This window comes from Equus asinus, chromosome 9 (genome assembly GCF_041296235.1).
Source record: "Equus asinus isolate D_3611 breed Donkey chromosome 9, EquAss-T2T_v2, whole genome shotgun sequence".
Classification (NCBI taxonomy): domain Eukaryota; kingdom Metazoa; phylum Chordata; class Mammalia; order Perissodactyla; family Equidae; genus Equus; species Equus asinus.
In genome coordinates this window covers 42,869,539-42,886,439 of record NC_091798.1, presented here as the reverse complement: position 1 = coordinate 42,886,439, position 16,901 = coordinate 42,869,539, and the positions used below count along the sequence as shown (strand labels likewise).

Below are 16,901 nucleotides of genomic sequence, written 5' to 3'. Positions count from 1 at the left end.
TTATTTTGTGTCTAGTGATGAATCTTTTCCACGGAGATATTTTTCAAGAAATAATCTCTGTCTGTGTTTGGCAGGAGCTGTGCCTGCCCGTTGCCTCCCTCCTCCTTTGCTCCTCTCTCTTTTCTGCCCACGTCGCTTCTTTTCACAGCAATATTTTAGCAGCACTCTAGGCTTGTTCAGTTTCAGTGGTCTGCATTTTTCCAATTGGAAAATATTCCCTTGGCCTATTTTTAACCATGGAGCTCACATGTACAGCCTAGACTTTTTCTTGTTCTGGAAAGATCTGCTGGGGGTTAGGTGAGGGGAGAAAGCTTAGCAGAAATCAGGAAAACCCTCTGAATAGAGGAGGTGCTGAAACTTAAGCTGTATTTATTAGGAGGAAGAGTTGTGGTGCTGAAAATCTAGTGGGCTTTGGGGAAAAAAAGGGATCTCCACTGAGCTCTCTGGGGGAAAGTTATGTACTTATTAGGGGTCAGGTTCTCTGCAAAGAGTTTTCTATTCTTCATCTCTTTTAATCCTCACCAACACCCTGGGAGGTTATTATTCATTAATTCACTCACAAACTCATTTATTTACTGAGCTAATATTTACTGAGTACCTAATATGTGCCAGGACTTTCTGGAGGTTAAATGGGATGAGGCATAGCAAGCTGTTGATCTTAACAACTAACAAGGAGAATCCTGATGTCATTTCCAGAGACGAGGGTAAGAGCAAGTGTTTGCATGGGGAAAACAAGCACTCTGTTTTGGACATGTTACAGTTCTAATACCTACTCTCCTCACAACTAACCCCCATTTTTCAAGTAAGAAAACCAACTTCCAATAGAAGCCCAAGATTGCATGGTTGCCAGGAGATGGCACTGGGACTGGAACCCAGGTCAGTCTGATTCAGGTCAGCCAAGCTTTCCTCTCCGCTCCACAACCTTGAGGAAATGAAGCATGGCTGCACAGGGTGCTCACTAGAGCGAGTCTCCTGCCCTTGTCCTCATCTAGCAAAGTGGTTTCCTTTATCCACCTGAATACCTGTCACCCAATGAACACTGTCTCCCTGTATTTTAGAGGCTGATACTCTTAGCATAAACCCTGGAAGAGGAAAATCATTTAACTTTAGGCATCAGTTGTGACCCAATGAAAAATTGTCATTAAAGGACAGATTAATTAGCTAATTTTCTCATGATGACTCATTAATGAATTCTCTGGTGAAAGTGCTCCTCCAGACACTTAGGTAGAAAAATAGAAAAAGACAAAGCTAACGTGAGCAGAAGTCACTTCTGTCCCTTCTCCTGAGATAAGCCAATCGCTGGATCTTGCTCTCAGATGTGGAAGCCTGAGATCCTGACCCCAGTGTGGACCTGTCAACCGGCATGCATGCTCTGGCCACACCTTACCTGCGCATGCTTAGTTGGGAGCCGTCCCATCACAGCTCGTCACCTGACATCTGTGATCTTTCTCTTTTCTGCTTACATTCTGCATCATCAGATGCTCAAGCAGAGGGCTTGGGTGACACAGTCAGATCCCTAAGTGTATGGGGATGATATATAAGTGAATACTTTCAGGAGTTTTCTGCCAAGTTCTCTTAAGAAAAAAGAAAAAAACTTGCCTTTAAGACCTGCAGCCTTCACAGCTTAAAAAATATTTTCCCAAAGGAAAAGGAAACAATTTTTAAGTCATTTCCTACATGTTAAGGCAGGGATTTGTTTATACTACTTATACCAAGCTTTCAAACTTCAAGGAAATGATTTTCCCGGGGTGTCGGTTTGTAGAATTTAAAAATCCTAAAAATATTCAAAGCATGTGAGAAACAGATGCAAACACAGATACTGCTGGAGGCTGGGGGCAGTGGGCTTATTCAGCCTTCAGTACTGCCGCAGGCCCTGGGTGGGCCTTTACTCAACCCTCCTGGCACCCTGGCTCCAGATGACCAGAGTTCAAATGTGCTCTGAGCTCTCCCAACAATACAAAGTCACTCCTCGTCATGTCTCCCACCTCTCTCCTCTTTCATTTTGATAAGTTTGCAAGCAGATTACAAACTGTCTTCTCAACATTTTTACCTTCCACAATGGGATCTCACTAGAGATCATAGCAGGTGGCAAATTGGTCTGATTTATCATTATTTGCATTTTTAATTTGTGGTATTTTAGGCCCAGAGAGTTTTTTTTATAGGTCTTAAAATGGAAACATAAACATTGATACATAATTCATTATCTGTTTTTCGTAATACATGTGGTTAACATCTCATTGACAAACAAAAAACTCATCAACGCTTTAAGCCAGACGAAGTTACAGCTTTAGCTCTCTTGGCCCTGCGCTTCCCCTCTGTGGTTTATAAGAATAAATTGCTTGGGACTGAAGCACCATCAGCAACCTCCATGCTGATGTTTTGTCAACAGGAAAAGCCTTCTCAGCTGTAGCTTTTTATTACTCAGAATGACCAAATCTTTAATACCTAAGGTGAAGTGTTGGGCTTCCACAATTCTCTGACTTGGGAACATTGGGTACTTTTAAATTTAAGCAAAAGGTTAGAGAGCAAGAGGGATACCTCCAATCCCCATCCTGCTCTCTCTTTCTTTCCAAAGCCCTAAACCTCACTCTACAATCTTCCCTTGTCGTCCTTGCCTTCCTCTTTCCCTCCCTGCTCCTGCTAGGCATTGCTCTTGGCATAACTCTAAGTTGGAAGAAAGATTAACACCCATAATCTTTTTGAAACAACAGCTCCACAGATAAACAACGTGCATAGACAGAAAGCCCAGGAATTTGACTGGGAAGACACCAGCAAAATAAAGGGACCTGGAGCAATTTTATCAGAAGGATGACCAGTGAAGAAAATCAAGCAGACTAATTCAAGAGAAATGTTGAGACCTTATTGTGTTCTTGGTGGCAGAAGCTGTAATTGAACTGAGATAGAAAAATTCCTTATTTTCCCATGCTACTCCCCGTGGCTCTACAAAGAGAGAGCCCATTCCAGCAAGATGGAATGCCTCTGAATAGTCTATCCCACTCCGATCTTCCCCTTCTCTATCTCCTACTGCATAGATAACCAATCAACCAAAATGTCATTTGTGGGCAGTACTCCCAGACTCCACATGTTAGGTATTGTGGGCAAGACCAAGAAGAGACCCTGTGCCCTCCAGGTGTCTAGTGGCCATTGGCACCATACAGTGCGGCATATGATTGGTCTGCAGTTATTTAGTGTATGTTGGTTTTATCCCCTTAACCATCCCATTTCACCACACCCATCAAATAGCTCTACTAAATCCATATGTGTAGGAAGAGTTTAAACCATAGATAAAAGTGATCACTTGCTTCATCAGTTGAAATGATTATCCTTTTAGGATTTCCTTCATTCCCTTCATCAAGTATTTATAGAATACTTACTGGATTACTGGGCACCATTCAAGGCACTAGGAAGGCCTCAGTGGCCACATTGAGTTTTAATACCTTTTTAGACCCAAGAAAATTAGAGAGACATAAGAAAATCTTTGAACAGCTGCATAATTTCCACCCAAAAGTAATGGCTTGCTAGCAGGCATCTGACACCAGCCACAATTTACTGAAGACGTTGACATTGGCTGTACATCTTACTAGTGACTAGAGTCTATTCTAGTGATAAAATGACTCTAAAAACAATAGCCTGGACAACTGAATCCAGGTTTTCATGCATGATGTTTTCTAGTCAGGAAGAGTTACTCCCAGAATGAGTGTTTTAGAGGATCTGGAGGATGGCATATGACGTCTCCAGTGAGAACCTGATAGCTTTATTACACAGTTGATGGCAGTGGATCATCTCCATAACACGGCTATAGCCAGCAATGGATAGCCCCTTTAAAGCAGAACACACTTCTAAAGAGTGCATTTTAGAACACATACACTTGCTCTTTGTTCTTTTATTATATTTGACTTCCCTCTTGTTAAGTTGCTCTTCTCTCTGAGAAGATTTACAATGTCAGGAATGCATATACAAGGATAGTTGAATAAGTAATAAAGTTCTAAAGGAACACTTATGTTAATTTATAATGCGCCATTTGTCGACAATCTGAAAGACATTATTTCAAACAAAGGTAACTAGGGGGATGTTAATAACCAGCAAATGTATTTATGCTAACTCTTATTCTGAGTAAATCATTGCATTGTAGAAAGGATTTGTCATCTTGTTAGTAGTGTTCTTAATTGTCCACAATTTTCATAATCTACTTTTTAAATGAAAATATCATAGTAGATGCTTTCAACAAACTTCCAGTTTTAGATATTATATATACTGAAATATGCCAGATTTGGGGTTTTAGTAAAGGAAACAAATGGCTGAGATGTAATTCCAAATGTTAGTCTAGCATCATTTTATTTAGTAAGGCTGGCATGCTCCCAGATTCCAGATAAGTAGACAATCGTGCAATTATCCAGATAATCTGATCCAAAAAATATTTTTGCTTGAATTTTTTTTTCTTGGCTAGACATATCTAAATTAATTGGCTTAGCCATTTCTTTTACATGGCCTGTGGTGATTCAGTCTGAAGCCCAGGGAACAAACAGAATTCCACCAAGTTTCCTTGGGACATCTTTGGCCATATTGTTGGTAAGAGGAGTTTATTGTACAGAAACAAGGAAAGAAGAGCCATTAGCTCCATTCCTTGGGAGCTTCTTTGGGTAATCTCTACATCTACATCCATCAGGTTTTCTAGATGAGGCTATGAACAATGCAGGATTTAGGGAAGTGGCTCTAATTCAGTAGATGGGTCCAAGATGGGGGAGCTGATGGGGTAACGTTAGTTTAATTATAGAATTCTTCATCTATTCGCAATTTGCAGTGCCCTGCAACTTCCTGCAGGCCTGGGTTTTCTGAACTTGGCTATGGTGATCCCATTCCTATAGACAGGCTTCCATGGCTTCATGCACGCACAACTAAATTGTCCCCATCTTTGGTCCCAGTGCCTCACATCTAAATCCTCTGATTCATCTTAACTACCAGTCAAGTAAATTTCCAGAACTGTGGCTTTCATCGTTTTAGTTCCCTAAGCACCAACTTTTAGTGGCTTGCCATTTCCTACAGGATAATATTCATAGTGCTCAGCGTGACACTCAGGGCCCTCTGAGATCTGCCCCCAACTCATCTCTTTAGCATTCTTCCCTGTGTCCCCCTAAAGGAAGTCTTTATTCTAGTCACATGGAGCTTCTGATCGGTCACCTGCCTGCTGTGGGCCATTCTAGACCTCACCTTCACTTGCCTCCTCAAAATGCTGACCTTTCTCTTCCCACTGATCCAGTTCTTCTTGCTTAGCAAGGCCCAGCCTAATTCTGTTTCCTCCTTTGAGATGTCCCTGAACAACGTGGTCCACGGGGCCTCCTTTGCTGTGAGTTAATACCCATCCTTGGCTACCTAATTGGGTCCTGTGTAGGGGCAGCTCTTGCACTGACGTCTTGTTTGGACAATAAACTTTTCTCCTGCAGGTGACATCTTTCCTCAGCTCCATTGTCAGCCCTGTATGTGACACCTCTTTGTATGCTCCATGGTATCATAGGCTCTGATTGAAAGGCAGGGTGAGAAATTGTGAGCCAAGTTGTAGTTTCTACTCTTTCAGCCACACATTCTGCAGTGTAGAATCCCTTCATCATTCAGATAAAGACAAATGAAACTCTGAGAAGCCCAAGGGATGAACAAGGTCTCTGACTCATAATTTCCTGGAATGGCTAAGAACTGGTTCTGGGGTCTGAATGCCTAGATTAGAATAATTGTTTTGCTACTAACTAGCTATATGATCTCTCTCTATGTCTGTGCCCTTGTATAAAATGGGGATAATAGTGGTACCCATAGCAATGGTTGTTGAGGAGATTAAACAACAGCATATGGGTAAGGCAATTAGTTCTCGGCATATGGTAAGTGCCCACTTAATGTTTGCTCTTAATTATTATTAAACACTGTGTCAAAAGAATTAAGTCTCAGTCTTCTCTTTCAAGGGAAGTCTCAGTTGACAGTAAAAGCACAGGACTACTATTGAATAATGGACTTTGGAGATGGGTCCCCGTCTCGTGAGCTAGCCTCATAGGTCCAGGTATGTGCAGAGTGGGTGAATTACAGGGCTGTGCCATTGGCCCATCTACTGGGATGCCAAACTCAATTCTACAGAGACAGTTTTATTTCCATTTTCATGTATCTCCTCCTCAGCCCTTTGACAGGACAATAGTAGTAGCTTGCTAAGTTGTGAAAGGTTGCAGCCAAGTCTTTCTAGCATTAGATATGAGACGATCTAGGATCAACACAGTCTGAGATGTGAACCAGACAAATTGAAATCATACAGGTGAGACAATCAAGAAGTCCAAGACCTGGACTGGGAAACAACCACAGGCATCCCAGACACTCCTGAGCTCCCTGGGGCAGAGCTGAGGCATTTCTGCCAGAACCACAATCTCCTCCCGCCTGTGTGCTGCTTGTCTTTTACTGCATGGATTTGTGCTTAAGTCACCTCATCACCACATTTACGTGGTTTCAAATATTCTACCTAATGGGTTGCTTTTCCTTCAGGCCTACACCTGACACGGGTTGAAGAAGTGCTAATCATCCCCCATGAGGCCGAACTGCAAGACCCCAAGGCCTTTACCCTGTGTTAGACTGGAATACAGCCCACTTGGCCACTGGACACACCTGGAAGAGCCCACCGGGCAAACCTGCCTGCGGGTTGGTGGGTGGGAGAGTTACCTTGAATTCAGTCTCAATGTTGGCTAGTCTGGCTAACTCGTTGCTTAGCTCCAGCGCGGTGAGGACAGGGTCTTCACTGGACAGGGACAAGTAGGCGGCACTTGCCAGTCCCTTGTAGGCGTTCATGCGGGAGCGCGAGTGACTAAATGAGTCCTTCCGCTGCTTCTCGGTGCACTCGTTGCACTTGCAGAAGTAGTCGTGGGGCCGCTCAATGCGGGCGCCCTTGAGCAGGAGGATGTGCACAATCTCATACTCCTGGCAGTGGGCGGCCAGGATGATGGGTGTGATGTCATGGGAGAAGCGCGTGCCGTCCTCGTCGTAGGCGTAGAAGTCGTCGTCCCGCAGCTCCTGCTCCAGCGGGCTGAGCGTCAGGCGCTGGCCCTGCGCAAAGGCCGGGTGGTTGAGGATTGCCTCCACAATGCGCACATAGCCCTTGCTGATGGCCAGCAGCAGCGCGTCCCCCACCCGCGCCAGGTTCTCCTTCTTGAGCAGCAGCTCTGTGACTTCCAGATGCTCATTACCGACCGCCAGCTGCAGCGCGTTCTGCCCCATGTAGTCTACACAGTTGAAGTTGAGGGTCTTGGATTCCTCCAGCATTTTCCTGACCACCGGGATGTTGCCATACTCGGCTGAGTCCAAGAAGCGTTCCTCCTCAGGCGTCAGGCTGGTGCCTTTCTCGTTGAACATGTAGGCGGGACCTCGGATGGCCTGGCGGCGGCCCTTCTCCCTCAGTGTCGTGTGCCGGCGCTGCATGTTTTTGAAGGTGTTGCTCCCCAACCTGTGGGGTGACAAGGCAAAGATGGTGGGTTACTCTTTTTGTGGGTTCCCCAGGGCAGAGCAAACAAAAATTGTTGAGATAAAAAAGGAGGTCATGACTGAAATCTTATGAGAAATTATGAAATTTTACTAGAAATCATTAGCTTATAATTGAGATTAAGAAAAATTGGATAACCTGAACTATTCTTATTCAAAAGAAGAATATTGGCTTAGTTATCCAGCATCTGTGCCCTTTGGGTGGAGGAGTGGCAGCAGAGCTGAAGTGTGGGTTTGCTTGGAACGTAATGGGAGATGGAGGTGGAGAGTGTGCAGTAGTGATGTGGTTGAAACAGGCCAAGGGCTGTGGGTTTTATTTCCATTTGTGCAAAGTTGAGCATGTCACTTAACTTCCCTGTGCTTTGGTACAGTGCTTTTCCGCGCTTTTACCTATACAATGTGGATAACTTTTTGTGTGCCATCGACGCCATAAGAGGATTATGTGATGTGCATATAGAAAGTGTTCAGTCAATGTTGGCTTTATTCTGTCCCCTCCTGCCTGTTGGTATGCCCAGTTCTCCAAGGGCACTGCCATAGAGGTGGCCACCACAGACACTGCTGCCACTGGCTCAGGTGTGTCACCACTGAGCTCCCCGCATTATGACAAAACTGCAGTAACAGGCAAGTGTGGCCACATACCTCTGTTTCTACATTTAGTGCTATGTTATATGGGGACTATGCTTCCTTTCTGGTCCCCATGCAGCCTAAGCACCGACTAAGGGGTAAGATATAGCAGGGAGCAGGCCTAGACTCATTGCTACTTACTGTTGACCACTGAAGTAGCCCTTCTGAGGAAATTCAGTCATAGCTTCTTAAGATCAAACATGGATGGAAGAATAGGTCAATTGATATGTCGGGTTTATTTCTAACTTGTCGTTGTTTCCCATTGTGGCATAGTGTGGAGGTAATACTAGTCCTACTAATAATAGCAGTTAACATTTCTTAAGCGCCTACTGTATGCCAGGAACTATACCAAGAAGTTAATATACTTCGCATATATTACTTGTGTAGTTCTTGTGTCAACACTATAAGGTAGATATTATTATTATCCTTATCTCAGATGAAGATCCTGAGACAAGTGGGACTGAAGAACAGGATTTGAAGTCAAAAAGGTCTGGAGTAGGCATCCTGGCTCCACCTTATGCCAGCCTCGTGACTATGGACAAGTTACCTAACCTTTAGTTTGCAGGATTTTAAAATGGCGGACTAGGGGCTGGCCCCGTGGCCGAGTGGTTAAGTTCACACGCTCTGCTGCAGGGGGCCCAGTGTTTCATTGGTTTGAATCCTGGGCGCGGACATGGCACTGCTCATCAAACCACACTGAGGCGGCATCCCACATGCCACAACTAGAAAGACCCACAACTACGAATATATATCTATGTACCGGGGGGCTTTGAGGAGAAAAAGGAAAAAAATAAAAAATCTTAAAATGGCGGACTAAGAGAATAACAGCTATAGTGTAATTTGAGCTTCAGCCGGATACCCCCTTCCAGCTAGCCTTGAAACCTTGAGCAGGTCCCCAGCTCAAGATGCTTTAACTGTTAAATAGAGAGGCTGGACCAGATGTCCCCTAACTCTTTACAAACTTGAACATCTCACGCTTTTCTGATTCTCCAATTGCCCCTACCCATATCTTCTATTTTCCTTTTCTATTCTAACTAATAAACCTATTATATATTATACTATATTATACTATATTATATTATAATAAATCTATTATATATTAAATAATCTAGTAAATATTATTTGAATAATATGAGTGGCATACATTTCAAAAAGGGAATATCTGTTCTAAAGAGTAAGTACTTGGGGATTTGTTTTGAACTATTTTCCATGTTCCCAATTGTCTTTTTGTTATTGATCGTGTCTCCATGCATTAAGAATACTCAGTACTTCACTTAAACCAATTGTAAAAAGCAAGCAAACAAAAGTAATCGCAGAGGAAGTCTTTTAAGTTAAACTGAGTGTTTTGAGATTTTAAATTTGGGGCTCCATTTAGGTTTCTGCTCATTTTTCCTTTTGACCTGCTCAAACCCTTTTGGTGTTAGCTCCTTTAGAGGGCCCTATCTAGTACAGAGCAAAGACTTGGAGGTCAGAATCTGTACTCTAATCCTGCCTAGGCCTGAGTCACACTTCTTAGGAGAAGCTGCTAAATTATTCAGGGGAGCAGTTTCTTCATCTGCAAAAAGTAGAAGGAATAATTATGGGCAACTCCCTCAAAAGGCAACTGTGGGTCATAAATCCTGATTAAAGAGCTCTGTGCTCCTTTAGGAAGAGTGTCTGAACTGCCATCCACTTTTCTAAAGTACACTTTGGTAAGAGATTTCTGGGAAAAAGATTCTCAGGATTCAAGTTGATAAGCTCCTTCTGAGCCAGTTTCTCTCAACAATACTATCATTCCAGGGAGAGAGGCTGCTCACTGATGCCGAAGCAGATTGGGACTGTTTATTGGGAGTCCAACAAAGATCTTTACAGGAGAGAGGGACTCACAAATAGGGTGCAGGCATTTATTATTATAGGATTTCAGAAGGAGAGGAAAAGACTGAGTTGAAAGCTAAGCAATTTACTCATTTGTGTTGCCAAAGGGCTTGTTTCAGAGGATGTTATAAACTCAGTTTCAAGGTCTGTCATCTGGGTGCAAACAGTCAGCAGGGAATTGAACCCACAAAAGACTAGTAATCTTTCTAATGGAATTACTCAGCCTGTCCTATGATGAGGCTTCCACCCCTCTCAGGAGCACCTCTCTGGACTTAGCTATCACAACTCAACCCAAGAAGAGGCAGTTTCCACTCAAGAGCATCTGAGCAGTACGCCAGAGATGAAACGTCAGCTATCCTAGAAGGAATTGGCATTGAGCTTGATTCCATGTCACTTTTTCATTAGAGGTCTGCTCAAGAGGGAGAATAGGTCAGACTTCAAGGTCAAGAGTACACAGCTATTACACAGCAACAAGCCATGGAGCGATTAATTCAAAGGAAATATAACTACTGAACCAAGTCAGAGCAGAGAAGCGTTTCACAAGGAACATATAAATACCCTATCTAAATTCAGAGTCCATAGGAATATCATAGACGCTGCAGCCTACAAGCTTAAAGGATGTTAAAGCATCATTTGTTAATTCCCCTCATTAAACAAACAAACATAAAAAACAAGGTATTAGCATTCTTATATTTTAGGTGGAGAAACTGAGGTAAGTGAAGCAAAATGACTAGACCTTAGTGCAAATAATTATCTGCACAAGAGTAGCACATCATATAAACCATGATGCTTCCATAACAATTATGTTTTATCAAAAAAATACACATATGGCTGGTATTTGTCAGAAGTTAAAGTGTCCTCATCACTTGACATGCATTTTCTTGAATGACCTTGAAAGCAGACACCCAGATGTAGTAAGAAACAAGCCTCTCTTTCCCAGTCTTTAAAACCTCAGCTTTGGGGATACATTTGGATGTCAGTTCTGCTCCTTTCTTGGCAGAATTTGGCATTGATGAAACCTTATGGGCCTTGAAGTCATGTATGCGTATAAGCATATAGTGGGATACACTACTCAATGAAATCGCTCGCACCGGAGGGCGTTTCAAAGCAGACCCTGGAGCCACAGGAAGTGATTCAGCTATTGACAAAGGCCTTTTAACCTCACTGAGAGCTTCTTATTAGCTTTGACTCTCTCTTACCCTAATATCCCTGTAATGATGGTTTTTAAACATTTATTTTATTTTTCAGCTTTATTAAGATATAATTGACAAATACAATTGTAAAATATTTAAGGTATACATTGTGGTGATTTGATGTCTGCATACATCATGAAAGGAATCCCACCATCAGGTTGATTAACAGATCCATCACCTCACATATTTATATGTATATGTTTTTTTGGTGAGAACATTTAAGTTCTACTCTCTTAGCAAATTTCAATTATATGATACAGTGTTATCAATTATAGTCACCATGTATTACATCGGATCTTCTGACCTTATTCATCTTATAGCTGAAAATTTTCACCCTTTTATGAAGCTCTCCCTATTTCCCCCATTAAAACATTTATACACCTATGAATATATTTAGCCACCATGTCCTTGCCATTCAGTCTTTACATTATAGGTAGGCTTTAGCCCTACATTTAATATGGGCTGGAAAAAATCCACAAAAGATGATATGTCAGAAAGATAAAGTCTTTTGATCCCTAATAGCCGATGGCCAAAGCTCTCGCTCATGAATCAGATGTGTTGCTCTGCTGGACAATGCAGATCTTATCACAGTTTTAGGGCCAATAATGAAGAAAATGATTCTTCCTAAAATGCAATTAGCACTTGATTGCCGTTACTTTAATATTTTCTTAAAAATGAACTTTGAATGCAAATACCTTTTATTTGCATATATTATTGAGATAATGAGTGATCAAACTCATCAAACACCTCAATTAAGATACTGTGTTTTTCATTTTCCATAAATGCATACATTGACATTTGATGTCATTGAGAAGAAGGGTTCCAATGGAAACAAAACCGTATTTGAGAGGAGGACTGATTATTAAACTCCCTCTTGATCCTTTGGTTGCTATTTTTACAATAGCAGTTGCTCTCTTACAGATGCATCAACTAGTTGAAGGAAGCCAGATGTCAGTGATCCATGAAAAGTATAAATTCTGTACCCTAAGTCCAGCTGCAAATGAGCACGACCATAGAGCTTTTTGGACACAGGGATTGTGGTTAATTACTGATGAAAAAAGGCAACTTAATCAAAATGTCTATTTAGAGATATTTGTTGTCTATTTTGGAAAATTGGTGCATACACCATAGATCTCCATGGAAATTATCCCAGTCTGAGACCAATTCAGTCTGTCACATTCCACAACTGAACGTAGAGCCACACGAAATCTAGGAGTCAGGTCAGTCACCTAGGAAAACCTACCTCTGGTCTGTGCATCCTCTCCAAGTGTACATATTTTGAGGTTTAGTCAAGAGCAACAGTGATGAAATAGTCAAGTGATTTGGAGTCTTCTTCTAAACCTTAATTCTCTTACTAATAGAAAGGGAATAAGAAAATGTATCCTCCATGTGCCTCAGGACCACAGTGAAGCTGAAATAATGTATATCAAATGCCTGGATACTGTAAAGCCTTATACAAATGTCCATATGATAATGATCAAAACTTACGTATCAATACACTTAAGTAAATGATTATAAATTGGCTTATGTTTTACTCTACACTAATATATTCAGCTTAGCTATTTTTCTAAATGACTACATAATAGTGATAGTTAACATATATTACACATTTGCCATGTACCAGACACTATGCTAAGTACTTTATATCAATTATTGTTTTAAATTCACACAGATCATAAGTTTAGCTATTCTCCTTGATGACTAATCATAATGATTAACATTTATTACACATTAACCATGTTGCAAGCACCATGCTGAGTACTTTTGTGTATTATCATTTTGAATTCTCATAAACTGCTACATGATATAGATGCTATTGTCATTCCCACTTAACAGATGATGAAATGAGGCTTAGATAAATGTCCACTTTTGCCAAGGCTGCACAACTTGTTAACAGTAGACCCACTATTAGGAGTCTAATTTGTCTGATTTCAAAGCCCATGTTTTTGGCTGGTATGCTGCTGCCATCCATCTTCCTCCTGCATTTTTTATAAGTTTCTTTAGACTGTAAATTTTTCTATTAGACTGCAGGATCTTTGAGGGCAGGAAATTATTTATTTGTACGGTGCATATACCTGCTGCCTAGTACTCCTGATGCCTGGCATTTGGTGCATGGTCAAATAACTTAATTCTTAAATACTTGAATTTGGGTTTGTCATTAAAGAAGACCAATAAAATAGAGATGTTAGTGTTTACCAGTGTCATCCTTCTTACAAATACAGGAGCCATGTAATCCTGTAGCTGCTATTTCCTATTTGTAACTGACAACTTTTTAAGTAAGTTATGAGTTCTAAAGCAAAATTAGTTTCCAGTAAGCTCCGCTATAAATAATGGCCCATAAATTGCTAGATAAGACAGTCAATATCAGAAGGTGTTTTAAGCCCTTTGGATGACTGTGGCAGAAAACTGAGGCATTCTCACTTTTCTAAAACACTCCTGAAAAATTTTATGTATTTCCAAAGGCTTCCAACTTATTTCTAAGTATCATCTTTCTTATTCTGTTGACGTTGAAGTGAGATAATGCATGTAAATTACAGTGCAGTACAGTAAGTGCTGTACTAACATTGGATAGTATTAATTAACTATTTTAATTTAATATAATTATAATTATTGTGGATCTAAAGCATTCAAGTTCCCACCTAAGCTGGCGACAATAATTTGCTTGTACAACACATGTATTTTAAATAAAAGAAAAAAGATATCCACCTATTTACCCCATGAATATACATGAGTTCATATACCTCACCAGTGGGGTTCTACAGGAAACATGCAAAATATCCTTCTGCTTACCCATTACAATTTTGCGGTGTACTTTCCAAACAGTTCTGCACATGCAGGATATTTTTTTCCATTGCATCTTGGATTGAAAAATATTACCTAGTACTCCCGAATGTTAATAAATGATTTTATCAGCAATTTATTTTTCATCAAATGATATCATTGAGAAGAAGTTATTCTCAGTATTTTCAAACTACCTTACGTATTAACCCTCCAAGTATAACTAGTGCTTTGTGTGTGCTTCTTTTATTCTTCTTTCTTTTTAAATCCTTGTCTTTTGCAACTGGGGAGTTATGAAACCTGATGTCTATATCTCACTGGGTATAGCTCCCAATAGAGTTGAAACAACAAGTTCTAATAGTTACGTATTATTTTCCCCCAAAGATTTGTCTTGGAATAAAATACATATGTGTAACCTTTCAGTTGTTTCATTGACCTCTGTGACAGAAGAGTCTGAAGTGAACATCTACCATCAAGAAAATAAGAGATACTCTTAAGTTGTGAAATGACAATACTGAAAAAAGCATGCTGAATATTTATCTGGGGAAAATGTCAATTGCTTTTCCTAAGCGAGAGATCCCTGGCAGCTCTCATCCAGGATACCACATGCATCCGAAATTAGCCTCAGTGAGGCTCCACATAGTTCTGATTTTTTTCTGGGTTAATTACTGCCTAAAGGAGTTAGCTGGTCTACATGCCCCTAAGCTTAGGTGCGAGTATTTTTGGAAATAAATTTTTATGAAATTATAATTGTGACATAGAACCTTGGCAAGTTGTTAAATAATTGAACCAATATCATTGTTTAAAAGATCTTACAGAGTGAGTTTGAATCATATCCATAATGAATATTCTGGATTAAATGTGAATTCATTCATAAATCTGATTTGTGCCCAGTGCTTCAGAAATAGGACCCACCAGCAGGTGGCATTCTGAGGCAAAAATTCACTCAGTGCCACAAGACAGGGTCAATCATTATTGCCTCTTTCAAATCTACCCTGAATCCATTAAGCCTTTAAATTACAATTAATGAAAATAGCATCCTGGTTATGTCTACTCAATCATACTTAAGTGATTACAACTTCAAACTTAAAGAGGGAGATTCTGTTTTCCAGAGTTTCAAAGCTTGTGTCAAAACCCTGCCCAGATTACATCTCTTATTAAAAGCGTTTTTGTTTTGTTGAAATGGGTGTCTAAAGGACATATTTTCAACAAAAAAGAGGAAAGAAACATAGCAATTGCTTTCTTCTCACCCATCATCCTTTAATGGTGACTACTTTTTAGAATACAGACTTCTTCCTCCTACCCCATATTTGTGTTAAGATAAATACAACCACAAAAAATATCGAATTAAAAGGCTATCAGCAGTGAAGTAGGAGGAGAAGAGACAAGGCACATATTCTCTTCTAGGAATAAAACTGCACTCCAGCACAAAAGGACCGAGCTACCAGGATGAGTTGTTTATTTCTAAATGGCTTTGTAAACTTAGACTTTCAACGAAAAGTGAAAAAAAAATTCTCTATCAACCCAACAAATAAGAAAGATTTCTGATCCAGATTTATATCCAAAAAGCCGAGCAATGCAAAAGAGGGAGAGGGCTAATAAATAAAAGTTTAATTCCATATTTCAGCCAGAAAACAACCCCTGCTGAAAAAATCAATATGAAAGAATCATCAGAGCTGCTTACATTGAGAGTGTAATACGCAGACTTGTCGCTCCTCTAGATGACCGGAATCCGGTGTTGAGTCCTGGGAATCTGGCTCCCCATGGTTGGTAGCGGAGGAGATGCCGCTCTCCGTGGTGCTGAAGTATAGAGCTGGTCGAGTGAGAGCTGGTCGAGAGAGTGGAGTTGTGAGGATGTGAAAGCGCGCTCCGCTGTCCTTTGTGCTGCAATGGTAAAAACCCGCCTTCCGAGGCCGACCCGCCTTACGGTCCCTTTCCTAATCTAGGGGAAATTTCCCAGGGAACATGACGAAGAAAGATCTGTGTGTGAGACTGGCATGCAGCGTAGTGATGGGTGGTTATAGTCCCCACCCCCTCTCCCAGACAGTAGCTTTGAAAGGACGGTAGCAACTCTGCCTTTCTACCATAGCTCTACAGGATTTTTACCTGCCCCCTCTCATGCCCCAGCACAGCACAGACAGCACAGAACACACACACACACACGCACGAACACACACACACACACACCCCTCAGTTATATAAGGTAGCAGGTTCTGTCTCCTGGGGCAGAATATTCATCTGTTTAGATAAATGAAAAATGAGAAATGAACTGGTTTCCAACCTGTTGTGTCTGTGTGTGTTTACAGAAAGGGAGTTGAGAAGAAAACTAAAACCAGAGTAACCTGAAGAATGACCAAAGTGGTTTCCTTTAGAAAGCTTTGAGGTCACATCCCCCTTTGTCTTCCGTAAGTGATGTATCTTCTACCTGTACCCTTTTGTTTCATGATCTTTTAGCATTGTCTAGGATCAGGAAGAGGTCAGTGGTATAAATAAGTTTCATGTTAATAACCAGACTTTAAAAGCATTAGCTTTCCATTTGTAACTTTTCAATTTTTGAAAGAAAATTCCTAATGCAAAAACCCATTTTTCCCATACTCCACCCTCACCAATTGCTAGGTTAACAAATGGTCTACAATTCTTAAACATTAAAGTATTTTGATGGCCTCATTGGAGAGAAATCTCTTTAATTGAAATATCGCCTGTGTGAGAGAAACCAGAATTACTCCCAGGATCTACCTGGGTCACTGGACAATAAATTGGAGTGCTTATTCTTTGAAACTAACTCATGGGTTAACAACTGAACTCTGTAAGGACTGTCTATGTGTGCAAATGCAATATTTAGGATTAAAGAGTTGGCTTATAATGTATTTTGTACAGTGCCATTCTAGGTTTATATGCAAATGAGATTGCATTGGTTCATTAATATGGTACTAGCATTTTATCTGGAAACAA

General features: G+C 40.8%; 1 protein-coding gene across 1 annotated transcript in view; it reads right to left on the bottom strand.

Moving 5' to 3' along the window:
• The window catches only part of TRPC7 (transient receptor potential cation channel subfamily C member 7), a 132,291-nt gene extending 116,321 nt beyond the window's left edge, over positions 1–15,970 (bottom strand). Inside the window, exons 1-2 of the mRNA XM_070517331.1 lie at positions 15,634–15,970; positions 6,688–7,465 (exon numbers count right to left, since the gene is read on the bottom strand). Coding sequence (XP_070373432.1) covers positions 6,688–7,465; positions 15,634–15,635 — 780 coding nt within the window. The 5' untranslated portion in view covers positions 15,636–15,970. The remainder of the gene's footprint in view (positions 1–6,687; positions 7,466–15,633) is intronic.
• Positions 15,971–16,901: the final 931 nt, after the last annotated feature.